The following is a 15,782-nucleotide window of genomic DNA, read 5'->3' as shown; positions in this document are numbered from 1 at the left end:
CAGAAATAACTTCCAAAATCCTCGAACATCAAAAGTATGATCATACTCCATTTCCCCTACAGAAATAGTATCATATTTGCTCATCATTGTGTAGGCATAATTTCCCTTGGTGTTGTCAATGCTTCAGTGTTCCCTGCAGCTTGATGATCTACCTCTTTCTGTGACCAACTTGTCACATGAACCCCTTTCACTGCATTAATCTTCACTTCACTTCTCTAGATCCATCTTCTACCTGCTCTAAGAATTTATTTTCAATGTCAGTAAGGACACAGATCAAAATGTATCTTTGGGCGTAAGGAGTGTCAAGTGTTTTGATCAGGGGAAAATATCTGCTAACAGTTTCTGCATCCTAAGCATTGGAATGTCAGTTCAAATGTTTGAACAGCTGAACGTTTGAAAAGACAAAATCATAATCCGAATAATAATACTGAAAATGACCCTGACCATAGAAAATACTCAACAGTAAACTACATGTAATACCATGTGCCACTCCCTTGTGGAGTTACGCAGGGGTCCTTTATCAGTCCAACTCTTTTCTACATTTATGTCACTAAGTTTCCCCCAAAAATGAGATCTATTGGGTTCACGCTGACATCCTATGCGGATGATACGCAAATTGTTGTTTCCATCTCTAAGGAAGGCACACATGTTAATAACCACTTCCATGACTGCATGCTAGCAGTTGGTGCCTGGATGGGCCAGAATTATTTGAAACTGAACTAAGACAAAACAGCGGTTGTTCTGTTTGGTAACAATCCGTCTTTCTTGTCCCCTCCTCGTAGCCGACAGACCTGGGTTCATTCCCTATCCCTGCCACAAAAGTAAGAAATTTAGCAGTTATCATGGACCACAGACTTACCTCTGGAGATCAGGTTAATTCAGTTACCTTCACTGCATTTCTTGTCTTAGGGATGTTACGAAAAATCCTGTGTTTCATATCGCTAGATGCCCGAAAAACCGCAGTGTCCTCGATCAATAGTCTGTACATGATCATGCAGCAGCAACACCTTCACAGGCTTCAGGCCCTCCAAAATGCGGCTGCTAGACTTCTTTTCGGAACTCCCATATTCTGTCCCATTAAACCTGTGATCATGGACCTCCATTGGCTCCCTGTCATAAAAAGAATTAAATACAAAGTCTCTGTATAGCCTATAAGGCCTCCCAAAATCGGGTCCTGCCATTTTCAAACAGAAGCTAGTATGGTATCTTTCCAGCAGAACTCTTCAATCCTCCAGCGCAAAGCTCCTGGCAGTCCCCAGATTCAAAAACGCTAACTGGGGAAGTCGAAGTTTCATCCTGGGTTTCTAAAACTTGGAATGCTTTACCACTTTCCATTCATTCCTCCTCTGGTCTCCTGGCTTTTAGGAAGGCCTTGAAGACTTTGCTTTTCTCTTATTAGTTTTCCCTAGCTTGATACTAGGCGCCAGCGCCGGGATGCCTTTGGGCACCTGCGCGCTTTATAAAAACCCAATAACAGTAACATGTGTCAATGGTATGTGATGGTATATAATTCCCTCACCCACTGAAGAAGGTAACTGTACGAAAACATAAGTCCCTTGCTTCCGTCATATTAACGTACTCCTAGAACAGATTAGTGTAAGGGTTTAATGTGAAATCTCTAGATAAGTCAGTATAAATTGTGCCTGTCTAATGAATATAACCCTCCACCTACTTTGTGTGATGGTTTCTGTACAGATGTAGCTTTCTCTCCTTCGACCTTCGTTGGACTCAAACTTAATCCTACAATTAGTGCTATTAAACCTATAACTAATATGGTTAATATTGTACCTATTATAAACCTATGTCTACAACTATTACATAATCTTTTCTGTCCGTCTCTACCGTTGCAAATAACAAAACAATTTTTAATTTTGTTCAACTTTATTCACACTATATACAATCTTCGTGATGCTTCCTTAACCCCACCCAGTGTTCTTCTAAATGTTAACCCACATTTTCCACTCTGACCTAGATATTCTTCTCTAAGCACTCTAATAAAGTTCATTCATCATCTCTAATAATGTGAGGACCAAGTTAATTAATAAGCATCTCCAGTATCATTATTGACAATCCATCAACAAGCACAGGAGACTCTTCTGGATCCAGATTGGTAAATTCAGTTTCATTCAACATTAAATTTCTCAAAGTGCTCAGTGTTGTTGAGTAAGGAAGTGGAAATGTGAAGAGAGTTCAAATCAAGTTCCAAAAGTTTCAGAAGGAATGCCACTATTATTCCAGAAGTCACTCTTGTTGTCATCAGTAGTGAGATGTCCACTTATGAGAAGGGTGCCTCTGATAAAGCACCCTCGATCTTTTGGATCTTCCGAGACTTGATCCTTCCCTTTCATCTCCACTCAATTCTGATTCACCTGATGCTTCAGGTATGGATGCAAGAGATCTTTCAGAGGATAACTTCAACCTTCTCCTCTCTTTATTCTTTGGCTAGTTTTCTTCCACCACCACTTATGGTCCCACAGCACTAGTTTCTTCTTTGGAGTCAAAATCTGTTTCATTCACCAGCACAGCATCAGCTGCTTTTAGTTTGGATTCAGGTTCAGCAAGAGTCCCCCCACCCCGATCTTTCAAATGCTGCCTCAGGCTCTGCCTGGTCCCCTACAGCTTGTCTGACCTCTTCCTGTAGCATTTAGGCCACAGCTGGCATCTCTTCTGGGAGAGGAGCTGTTTCTCATTCAAGGGGACACAGAACTCTACGAGTGTGGGATGCATGGACCCAATTTGGAAGACTACCACACTTAACAGTAGTCGTAGTGACCAAGATCACCTGGTATGGACCACGCCAACGAGGCTCAAGAGAGGTCTTCCACACATGCTTCTTCACTATGACCCAGTCACAGGGACTAAGGTCGTGGCACTGCTCCTGATGTGGCGGTGATGTGCCACTTTGATCTGGTGAGATACAGAACAAACCACGTCTGCCAATCCTTTACAGTAATCAAGCACCAAATCATCTGTGATGTTTACATGCATATTTGCAGGCACAGCAGGCAATAGCATTGCCCTCCCCATTATTATTTCATGAGGCAATAGTCCTATTTGTCGATCTGGGACACTGTGAAAACTCATCAGCACCAGAGGCCAAACATCGGACAATTTCAGAGATGTTGTAGCACACATTTTAGCAAGTCTAGATTTCAAAAAGCCGTTGAGTTGTTCCACGATACCTGAAGCCTCTGGCTGAAAACTTGCAATGTAATCTCTGTTCCACTTGTAGCGCTGTACATAACATGCTCAGGACCTCATAATTAAAATGAGTTCCTCAGTCTGACTCCAAAGAGGTTGGAAATCTGAATCTTGGAATGAGTTCCCTCAATAACATCTTAGCTACTGTGAAACTATCACATCTTCTAGTCGAGTAGGCGTCCACCCAATGTGAAAATCTGCACACCACTACTAGAATGTACCTCAATTCATTACATACTGGCATCTCAATGAAATCCAGTTGCATTCTGTTGAAAGGACCTCCAGATCTCCCTATGTGACTCATTGTAACAGCAGTTCTCTTTCCCACGTTAATTTGTTGACGAATCACACATCTATAATACAATGCCTCAGCCATCGCTCGAAACTTGGGGTTAAACCAAGTCTGCCTAAACAACCTCACCATGGCTTCTCTTCCTACATCCATTGACCCGTGATAGTACCTCATCACGGTTAGGCAGTACAGGTCTTCCATTTCAACTGTTTTTACACATCCTGCTCTGATATAACCTTCCTGTTTCTCCTCAGTAACTTACTCTTGCAACCTCTTCACTTCCTCCCATGTGTCAGCAATTGTCATCAAAAGGCTGAAGTTGGTTTCATCTGTTCCCTCATTTGTGTATTCACCATTGAAAGTACAAACGTTTAATACACAGTAACGTGCAACTTCGTCGGCATAACGATTACCTATTGTCAGAAAATAGTTTCCTTTATAATGGACAGAGCACTTAAAGACAGTAACTTGTGCTGGCATCTGCAGGGCTTCTAACAGTTTCCTTACGTTTTCCCCGTTGTGAATCGGGGACCCTGTCGAGGTCATAAATCCCTTTTTGCAACAAACAAATGATGGCCGGAATGCTGACAATGCAAACATTCTCCCCCAGTCAAAAGATCTGGGTTAAATCCATTGTTCTTTACCCCACAAAGCCACCCCAGTTTGGACCCAGACATATGCAAATCAGTCTTGACCTTGTGCATCATGGGAACAGTCCAGACCGAACTGCCAGGCCAGGTCCTCCCTGGACCGGAAACAAGCATCCTGGGACCGGTTTCAGGGTATGTCACCCTTCTTTAGCCAGGCTAATATCCCTCCTGAGACCATAACTGTTCGAAGTCGTGAACTACACCGAACCCATACTGGCTATCGGTAAATATTGGCACTTTTAGCTGGTCTGAAACAGCATGCTCTGGTGAGGGCAAACAGCTCTGCCACTTGTGTGAAGAATACTCCTTGGAGCCAGGCAGCTTCACTACTCCTGTAACAGTACGGACAGCATAAGCAGCCCTCAGGTTTCTCTCATTGTCTGAGACCAGATATAGGAGAGTAGGATCTGCTTCCTATAGTTTCCCCCACTTTTTGCTGATGTTTCACAGTTTTTCGACTTTACTCAGGCTGGGGCCCTGCTAACCAGGACCCCAGCCTGGTTGCTTCCTCTCTAAATTGATTACCAGTAATTTAGGTACACTCCAGATTTGGATTCTGGGGTACCCTTGTAAGTCCCTAGTATATGGTATACTATGTACCCAGGTCAAAGGTACCACAGAGGCCTACCAGGGGCTGCAGCGTGTATTATGCCAGCCCTGGGAAGCCTTCCAAAATGACACCACAGGACTGCTACTGCAGCCTGGGTAAGTTGGTGCATGCACCCCTTACTGAGATATAGGTTCACTATATCTCTCCATATCACTGCACATATAAACTGATCAGTCACCCCTATGGCAGGCCTTACCAATCCTAAAGGCAGGGTGCTGGGTTTTATGTGAGAGGGCGCCCATGCATGAGCAGAGCCCCTCTGCAGCCTTCGGAACCTTTATTCCGGGGTGGTTTGTGATGCAGCCAAACCATATACTCTTAAGTGCATTATAACCAAACTGTAAATGCTAACTTTGGGATGGCTGCACGGAAACATGTCGTGTTTGGTGTCAAACACTTTGGAATCATACCTCCACACCAGTAACTGGTGTGGGAGTATGATCCCACTCTTCTAGAGGGAGAGACATGACAGCACTGGTATACTCGGTACCAGCTAACAGAGCCCTGGCATCACAAAATGGATGCTGCCAGCCACAGACCTGAGTCTGCCCTCCTGCTGCTGGACGAAACTCCGGCAGAGGAGGCCTGGACAATAGGTTTCCTGTCACAGGGAGGTGTCCCCACCTCCCAGACAGGCTTTAGTGTATTTGGGCTGGGTGGGTGCACTCCAAGAGGGCTTTGAGGTCAGCACTTGGGGCACATTTGGTGTCCCTGTGCATAGTCCAGCTCAAACCGGTTGCATGGGCTACCATCCCCTGCTCTGGCGTGAAACTGGACAAAGGAAATGGGTGTAGCCACCCCTCTTTCCTGACACTCCCATAGATGGGTCGCTAGAGTTTGTCCAACCCCTTCCTTGGGTATAAGATAGGAACCCCTGGCTACAGGACTTTAGATTACACCTGGACGAAACTCTGATACTGAATCCTGGAACTTCGACGATCTACATTGAAGTAGATGACTGAAGAATCTCCCTTGGAGGGAAGGAGTTACTCCCCTGCAAGGCAGGCACCAAAGACGCATCTGACTGGTTTGCATCTCTGAAGGTCCGCCGGACTCCGAAGAATTTTTCAACACAGGAGGTGGTTGTCTGTGGTCTTAGAGGTTGATCAGTTCCCACAGCAAGTCCGAGGCCCATATCCCTCATGGCGACCATGCAACCCGAACCCCTGGACACTGCTTCGCTTTTCAGAAGCCTTAGCGCTCCAACGACTCCTGCAGCTGAGCTTTGGGTTACTTGTAGCCCTGACCCCGAGCAGCATTTGCACCGAAGATTGCCCACCTACACTCCACGAGTGTTCCGTGAGCTGGCCCTTTGTGTTTTCTCTCGAGGTCCCTTCACGATCCCCGGTTCGTCGCCTGGTGGGTCCCTGTAAAGGCAATTTTAACTTTAATTGGGCTTACCTGGTTGCTCCAGACGTGCCCTGACTCTCCATCGCTTGGAGTCCCCAGGACCTTGCTGGTCCGCACCGAAGCATCTTTTCTCTTCCTGTGTGGGTTGCTGTTGCCAAGGCTTGTTGGGTCCAATCCGGGCACCGACACCGCAGCACTCTACATCCTTCGTGGGACAGCTCGATTCCAACTCCTGGTCATCGTCGATGCCTCGTGGTCCTCGTGGCTGCAGACTAGAGCTTCACCTCTTCGCACCTGAATCACCCGACATCGGTGGGCATTCATCTTTCGTGCCCCTGGTCTCTGGCAAGTGACCCAGACTCTGTCCCCTCTGCTTTCAGATTCTTCTGATCTTCGATCCAGGCTTGGATCACACCGGACACTTTTCTCCTTCCTGGCAGTAGCACTTTGCAGCAGATCGCCATTGAAATCAACAACGATTCCTAACACCATTTGACACCTTTGCACCCTGCTTACCTGGGTGAGGTAACTTTAGTACTCCGGTGCTCCCGTGGGTTGTGGCCCTCGAACCCCGTAAGTCTAAACGGGTTTGCTCAAAGTCTTCTCCTAAGTGTCCTGAACTTCTAAAATTCCAACCGCGACTGTCCCATAGAATAGTACGGGGCACGTGCCTGTGTCCTCACACTGCACGCGTCCCCGTGGGTCTCCTGTGTCACTACCTTGGGTGGTTCCTTGGGGTCCCAGCGAGTCTACATGCTCTAGGCACTGTGTCCACATCTCGCAACAAACCCCACAACTTTAGCAGACAATTGCAACACTGTGTCTTCTGCACCTTTATTATATATCCCGGGATCTTAGGTCACATTGGAGCTGATAACCACTTAAACTTTGACAACTTAGTTCCACATTCACACAATTCTCCCAACATCCCTGCCAGACATCACACAATCAATATTGTGCCGCAAGCTAAGCATAATTCTCATACACACATCCCTACTGATATTCACTCCTCTGCCGTTGCTGTTTCAACACACACCACTGGAACTCTGTTTATTCTCCATGTCTCTGTCCTGGATTCTGGACTAGGGCCACTGATGTTGGGTGGAGTCCAGATTATTCTAGGTTCGATTCTCACTGCCTTTACTTCAAGAGCAAACCATTCGATAATGCTACCAACTGTTGGAGCTTGGGCCCAGTCAAACATTTATCTCCAGATGGCCACCTTTCTAGCAGCATGAGCGGTAAAGGGAGAAAATGATCACTTGTTAACATCTCATTTTAGTGCTACAAATGTGTCCACACAATAATCCACTCTACAGCTTAATCTGATTTTAGTAGGGTTTACTTATAAATTTAGAAACAAATCAATGTAAACCAATCTCAACATAATCATATAAAAGTACAGAAAGACCAAGAGACGACCAAATCTCCTGAAGAGATTTACTGTATATAATACAAAGCAGACTAGCTCTACGACGATGATTCAGACAATAAGGAAAAAGAATTGAGCATTAAATTTCATCTGATGACTCTCCAAAGTAAGCATGAGCAAGCTATCTCGCCCTACACTCCCTTAAAACTGGCACCCCTAAGCAAAGAAGCATTTGGAAAGGGTGACATCAGAAAGTTGTCAGTTGTCGCAGTCTTCAGTAGAAGGCACTCTACCCATGGGTCAAGTAGCATAAAGGCACACAAGCAGAAGCATAGGTCTGCTCCCTGTGAAAACCTAAGATGACTCTCCCCTTCCTTATTTCGTCCAGCATTAAATATCAGTTGCAGTCAGAGTAGACAATCCCACGTGATCGTTGCTGGTGAATTTCCATAGCTCGAGTAGAACTGGATACTTTCACCACATTTCCCACATCGATAAGTTGCAACTATGCTAGTCCTTGTTCATTTCTCTCTTCTCCCATGAGAACTCTCTTCCTTGCTTATTACTATGCTTCTCCTTACCAACTTTGTCTTCTCACACCTTGCTAGCTGAAGAAAACAAAACCCTCCTATGCTAACTAATGAGGCTCTCTCTCCATACTGCAGTGGAAACAAAATAAAAGTACACACTTTCTACACTGAAGGTTAACTGCAAGTTGCACACTGAAGGTTAACTACAAGTTGCATGTTAAACTCTAAATGTGTGCATGGATGAAACTGTTTCTCGAGGCCCACTCTAGACAATTTCAGTAATGCACAGGGTTAGAGAATATGTTCAAATTTCTACACAGACTATAAATGCAGCTCCTTAATACATGTATAAATTGTAAACAAATCAAAGATGCCATTCTAAAGGAACCTGCATGAAATAGATTCTTGTTAATCGTATAAATGTTTAAACATTAGTTTACACATATTCAGATTTAATATCCTCACAATGATGCACATTTATGTTAACTTACTCAGTCGCATTAATATATAAGTGGGACATAAACATTTATTAATCACGTTCTATACATGAGTATGTCATGTGGAATACTTTAAGTATGCATGCAATACACAACTCACTTTAGTAATATTAATTACACAGACTATTTTCGAGTGTTGACTACACGTGAATATGATGCACTCCTACGATATGTCCGATGGGATCAAGATCACACTTCTTCCAATGCTTCAGAGCCAGTAAGGGTATCCAAAGCCTATGCTGGTGCATTAACCTAGCAGGCACCTGCCAGTAGTCCCCTGCATGTGTTTGGGATTCCTGTATGTGGTTTAAGCAACTTTAAGATGTGATTTCTGTTTGTGAAGTACTATTATACAACATATACTACACAAGATTCACACATTGGTACAATCTGTCTTTCTTGTATGTGGTATTGGGTGTATCATTGTGTGATGTTTGTGTGTTTGATGAGCTGTATAGGGTCTGACTGCTGTGCATGGTAAAATTCATAACAAAACGCGAGTTGTGTGTTATAAGATGTACCAATGTGTGATTCCTGTGTGCGGTAAGACAAATTGGCGTATGATTCTTGTGTATGGCATGCATCAGATTGCTTTTATTGTGTTAGCCTTTCTTTGGCATACTCTTCTAGGTCTCCAAGCACCACTTCATACACTTAACTGTTTGTTGAAGGTTTTTAGGAACCGTATGTCCACCAAGTAACCATCAGTGGACTGTGACATTGCTACCTCCAGAAACAATGCAAAATGGCATCCATTACTCCAGTGCATGCCAAATGGAAGTGTAGTGTGGGCCAACATTTTGCAGAGCATTTCATTGGAGTTTTAATCCAGAGAAAGTAATGAAAAATAATCTGGACAGAACATTGTTTACTGTACAAGTAAATATCCTTGTTTTAGCCAATGTCTCTATCGGATCCAGTTGTATTTTAAGTGAGACCTGGAACCATGTTCTGTCAGTGCTTTGAGAATCTCAAGAGCTATTTGTATCTATTTTAGTACTGCTGTGGATCAACACTATTACAAGGGGTCCATATACCTTTGAGTTGCACTTCTTGTTATACCGGTTGTGTGGGTTCAAAGTTAGTATTCATTTACTTTAAAATGGCTTGTCCATTGTAGATCTGGGGACATAGCTTCATGGAAAAGTGGGAATGCCACTGCCCATGCACTTGCACCGTATTATTAATACAGACACATGGGCAGACATGGCCCCTGAAAGACTTGATAAATGTGCACCATCGGGAGGTGGTACACAGTGCCCCATGCCATTGTACCCTTTGGGAAAATTGCATCCTTTTCCCCAAAGGAATGCTGGAGATTCGTCCTGCGGATTAACAGTGTGGCAGAAGTCATGCATTTATTGCCTCTGAAGGGGCAACACTGAACCATTTCTCTTGAGTGACCTAAAGAGTGCTTCCAGGTTAGGTGCAATTTGTCATTACACAAACCCTCTTCCAAGGTTTGGAGGCAGCAAACTAATTGGTAGGCCACCCACAGGTCTCTTCCAGTGCTAGTCTGTCTCCAGTGCATGAGCTAATTCGATGAGTTGGCCCATATACTGTGGACAGTCCTAGACCCAGTCTGTGTTGGCCACACTTAGGGAATCTGTATGCAGATGCAATTTAGTGCTACCTAACTGATTTGTAATATGAAGCCCAAGAGTAAACTTCTATTTGGTGTTTACCTGCTGCACTGGCCACAGTGATGCCCAACTCTGATCTGCTCCAGGCACCCCTAATAGTATAAGTGCTCACCAGGGCCAAACAACCAGACTGTAATATGCCTCTCATGGTGACACACACCTCATTCCTCAATGGCTTGGTGCCAGCACTGCAGAATGGCATAAGTGTATGGCCAAAGATGTTCTATTGTGTAGGCATGCCCCCCTGAAACTGAAGGCATGCCAAGCTAGTATTGCACTGGCGCTTAGTTATTGCCCAGGCAATGGGTAGTGGAAAAGGAGGTGTACACAAGTTTGCTGCCCCATCTGTAACACCAGCGTTTCCCAGGACTTATTACAAAGGGCACTGGAACCCTTTGTGCTGAAGCATTTTGATAACTTATCATATTTTTTGACCCATGATTAGAATCTAAATCTAGTTTGTGTTTAAGACCACGTGTCTTATTCTTTTAAGTTTCCTACACTGGTGTTTCCTTTTGTTTTAAGTCTTTTTATTGGGTAAAATAGAGCAATACTCTATAGCCCATCTCCAGTTTTTGAAACCTATTTGGTTAGCATTCGAATAACACTCCCCCCATCCCCCCCAACCCTATATTATAGGGAAACATTGCTTCTCTCAAAAATCACTCTAGAAACTCTGAAATCCCCAAACCCAGCCACGAAAAAGGTAAAAAGGTAAAAAGGACTGGAGTGAAATTCAAGCATGTCCTCTGGTAGTAAGGAACTTACCCTGCTTTCTGATGGATACTTCTAAACGCAGAATCCGCACCTTGTGAATATTCCCCAGGCGACAGACATGATCTGGAAACTTTAAAGCAGTACTCTTGCATACTGGCAGGTGGCATTGTGCCGATGTTGTTCTGCTCCGAAAGTGACAAGCGGAGCTGCATTTAAGCGTCGCCCGTGTGCGATGATGTCAGTTCTTTGCTTTCTGAATCTTCAGATGCAGATCCAGAGTTACTCCTTGGTCTTTTCTAGACCCTTCGCAGCAAAAGTTTACCAGTGTACAAGAGAAAATGTCTCCCCCCCCCCCCCCGCCCCCCCCCTCCGTTAGACAGCATTGTTCAAGAGTGTAGGGACTGTGGCCAACAGATGACCATGACTGACCCTCACGAAATATGCCTAGGGTACAAGAAGTCAGAGCACAATTCCAGGGTCTGTGACGATTGTGCCTAGATGAGTCCGATGGTCATAAGGGACGGCAAGGTGAATCTGTGTTTTGTCAAACTTCAAAAGTCGTGAAATCATTACTACTCAGTCCAAAGAAAGGTCCTGTTCCCACGGAAGATCATTGTCCTGGTTAAAGTCTTCGGGTAAGTCTAAAAAGAAGCATATAAAATCTTATCGGGAATTGGCCCATACCTACCATTCTCAGACTCCAGAGAGGGTGTCAATGAGCACCAGGGGCCGTATTACACATTATCACTGTTTGCACCTGGCGCACCTTTCAAAAGGTGCGCCGGGCGCAGACAGTGATAATGCACCTCATTATGGTGTATGTGCTACCCCCGCGGCAGCCACAAACTCACGCTGCCCCCAGAGCAGCTCATTCATGTGAGAACATGGAGCAGCCGGGCCGTGTCTTCACAGTGCAGGCGGCACCCGCCTGCATTTTCAAAGGGTTTAGAGATCCCCTTGCAGGCGAGTGCAGTCAGTGACTGCACCCGCCTTCAAGGGGATGTCTGGAGGTTCCATGGGACCCCCCCTTTACTCACTGCAGAGGGCTGCTGTCAAGAGGCGCACTGACAGTGCGCCACCTTTTAAATGGCACACTGTCAGTGCGCCTCTTGAGAGCTTCTTTGACTGTGCGCCTTGTCTATAATATGGCGATGGCATAGAGTCTAAGGAATGCCCTCATTTGCATAGGGCACACCACTATGCAAATGAGGGAACACCATCTGTTGGTAGCGCTGGTGCTTTAAGTGCACCAGCGCTATCGGTATTATAGAAGGGGACACACAAGCGCCTGCGCCCCCTTCTATAATACCAAAGTGCCCCGGGGCCCTCAAAGCGGGCGCAAACGCCCCTTGCGCCCCCGGTGCACTTATTGTAATACGGCCCCTGGTCTTGCTCTGGTGCTAGTCCTAAAGCACCAGAGTTTCCAGGATGGTCAGAAACGTTGCAGTAAGTGGAGGCCTCCAGGGAGACCTTGCTGTGCATTTTTGGCACTTTAGCAGTTCTCTCTAGGTGGTGCTTGTTTGCGACTCTGCTTGTCACTTTTTGAGTGGAACCTCTGATTGGTCAGAGGAGGTGGGTATGGTGTGGTTGTTACTTGCCTACCTTAAAAGCCTTTAAATAATTTTTTGTTTGCAAATTTGCATGAACCTTTCCTGCCCTTCTCACTGCTCCGTTCCTCTCCATTTGAGCAATCTGTGAATGCACCTTCATCAATGGTGGACTGACGCTGTTGAATGTGTTTGTTTCATACCCATGTGCAACTTCTGTCTAATGTCCATTGTCCGATCTTAAGGTTGTCATTACACTTTGTGCTCATGGCAGTTTGAATGCTGATTCTAGAAATGTCAGTTATGTAGGAAAAGTCAAACTAAATGAGTGCTATAATGCCAAGCTAAGAGCCAAAATGCTAGGAGTAGGGCAAATTATCAGACCCAACACTGGGCAACTAGAGAATGCTCAATTTCTACACACTCTTAAGTCAGTGCTAGGCCCGAAAAGTGAACTGATGATGGTTGTATGTGTGCTCTCTGAAATCTACGTTCTATTTTCTGACTCTTCTTTTTGTCCTCACTAGCAATGCACGAGGCCTCCAAGAAACTAACGGAATGCTTGCAGGAGGTTTATGAGCCTGAATGGCCAAGGAGAGACGACGCAAACAAAATTGCAGAGGTCAGTTTTTGTTGTTCATGTATAATTCCGTATTACTATTCTTTCTCCAGAACACATACACCTATGCTGTAATTCAGCTGCAGAGCTCCTAAATGAAAATGTACATATCTGTAGTACACAGGCTGCAACAGACGTTTCAAGTTTTCGACTAACAGCTCTGTTTACTAAATAAAATGTATATTTCAACTTTTGAATTAGACGTGTGCCTAATATCAAACTGGGCCAAGATGGTAGTCAAACACAACCTGGCCCATAAACATGGGGCATGAATTGGCAGAAGCAAAATTAGATTCCACCACTGACTTTTTTCTGAACAGTGTTAGTGTGAATCAACACACAACTTGAGCAAATAGATATTGGTTCTTATTCAAATTCTGAGATCCTGAGGGGAAATTGTATCCTTTAGCTGCATAGATTTAGAGTGATAAGAAGCCACAGTCTCAACACTAACATTATTTTGAGCTTTATTACACGTACAAGTAATAATAATTGATATAGTTGGCCAATGATTTCTATTTCCTTATGTTAAATCTTTGTTTTAGGTATTTGTGTAACAAAAGCACTTACACCAACCTACAACCACAGGCCTGTGTGGCTGAATCATATGCCAAAAATAAGGTGGATAATACTATTAACGCCAAACAATCCAAACCCAAACTCCTCTCAACCGCTCTCTCCCTCACTGTTTACTATAATACCTAGACTCGCTACTTGATGAGTTTGCAGGCCTATGTGTCAGGTAGTATTTTTTTTTTTTAAGTTTGGAAAACCTTTATTGAAGAGTTGTACGGTACATCAATGTGATAAAAAAACTCCATATCATATTATACATCGATACACATGTATAGAACACCTTCCTGTACCAGAATAAACATGGTTTTAACTCCCCCACCCCCCCATAATGTCGATGCAGGCAACAATCTCATTATACAGTCCAATATTTCAGTCCAGCATATGATGCAGTCCACTGGTTACCACAGAATGAACAAGTACTAAACGATATGCAATGCACAGCTATCCCAGACATAGGATCTCCCCAGTCATAGCACCTCAAATCCACCCCTGACGTACATGACCCGAAGGCTCAAAACTAATTCCCAGTGTCCAATTTAGGAAAGTAAAGGGCATCCCCATGTGTTCCAAAATCCCAAGCAAGTAGTCCCACTCCAGGGAGTCGAACGCCTTTGTGGCGTCAAGGAATACCGCCACCGCCGAGCAGTGAGGGTCAATATCCTGTAGCACTGCAGCAAGAGTTCGAAGATTATGCGACGTGGCCCGACTGGGGATGAACCCCGCCTGGTCAGGAAGTACCAAACGCTGCATCAGCATGCCAAGCCATGTCGCCAATACCTTAGCAAGTATTTTAGTGTCACAGTTTAGTAAAGATAGGGGCCGATGCGAGTCGCAAGAGAGAGGGGACTTCCCGGGCTTCAATAACGAGGTTATTAATGCCTCGCGCATAGTACCAGGTAAGCTACCGTCCTCTAGTGCCACATAAAATACCTCTTTCAAAATGGGAGCGAGAATCGAACCATAAATTTTGTAAAATTCTATGGATAACCCATCTGACCCCGGGGCTGCCCAGACTGCATCTGCTTAATCGCGTCTTTGATTTCATCTAACTCTAATTCCAGGTTTAACATTTTTTGCTGATTATCTCCCAACCAGGCCAGAGCGGTAGCTTCAAAATATTCAGGCGATTGAGGGGGGTGCCTCTCTGGGAAGAGTACAAAGTTCTATAAAACTCACTGAAAGTGGACAATTGATCAGGTAGATTCCTGTATGTATTACCCTGCGCATCTTGAATCTCCATTACATAGTTGGAGAATCTAGGGGGTCTGATCGCCGCAGCCAGTGCCTTCCCCGGCCTATCACCCTCCCCGTATTTCATTGCCATGTGAGGCTTCCCCCGAAATTTACATTCCCTGTCCGCTTTTTCACCATATTCAGTTAGTTTGTTACGTATATTAGCTCCAAGTGCGTAGCCATCAGTGCTGGTATGAACGTCCTGCTCTAATGTTTTAAGCTCCCTTTCCAATTTGGAGAGGTCCCTGCGCAACGTTTTCAGGATGCCTCCCCCTTTGGATATACACCATCCACGAACCGTGACTTTAAATTCCTCCCAGACTGTAGTTATACTGGGAACTGATTCGACATTGCGCTAAAAAAAAATCTCGGATATCTTGTTCCAGCTCCGCTTTAAGCACCGTGTCATGCAAGTGTGAGGGGTTGAGGCGCCAACTACTATACGGGGAGTGCTGCAAAGGGGTATGAAGATCTACCACAACTGGGGAGTGGTCCGAATACGTTCGGGCCAGGTGAGTCACGCCTCGCAGCCAGTGTGCCATTCCAACTGATATAAACATGTAATCCAACCTAGCCCAGGATGAATGAACCGCTGAGTGGTGCGTACCTTCCTGCAACTTAGGATGCATATGTGTCCACGAGTCAAGTAAACGATTATCGGCTATTATATCTCTCAATGTTCTATGAGTAAGCGTGGAGTGGGCCGAGGCGACTCGAGATCTATCCAGTCGCGGTTGTAGTGTCGTATTAAAGTCCCCCCCCCCCCCCCATATAACATAAGTAGTGCCTATCTCTTGAATCTTATTCCACAATCAAAGGAGAGCCTGAGGGTCATCAGTGTTGGGGCCATAATAATTAGCAAACGTCACATCATAGGAGTGGAGTCTCCCCCAGGTGAGGCAAAACCTGCCGCCCACATCAATGTCTGTCCCACTAGGCACAAAA

The 15,782-nt window shown here is 44.9% G+C and overlaps 1 protein-coding gene across 12 annotated transcripts in view; it reads left to right on the top strand.

Moving 5' to 3' along the window:
* BIN1 (bridging integrator 1) overlaps window positions 1–15,782 on the top strand; it is a 555,217-nt gene that overhangs the window by 204,152 nt on the left and 335,283 nt on the right. For all 12 annotated transcript variants that reach the window (XM_085646006.1, XM_085646002.1, XM_085646003.1 and 9 more), the window contains exon 4: window positions 12,937–13,031. In XM_085646006.1, the coding sequence (XP_085502132.1) occupies window positions 12,937–13,031 (95 nt within the window). The remainder of the gene's footprint in view (window positions 1–12,936; window positions 13,032–15,782) is intronic.

Source organism: Triturus cristatus, chromosome 3_1 (assembly GCF_964204655.1).
Source record: "Triturus cristatus chromosome 3_1, aTriCri1.1, whole genome shotgun sequence".
In the NCBI taxonomy this organism is placed as follows: Eukaryota; Metazoa; Chordata; class Amphibia; order Caudata; family Salamandridae; genus Triturus; species Triturus cristatus.
This window is presented reverse-complemented; position numbering and strand designations above follow the sequence as displayed.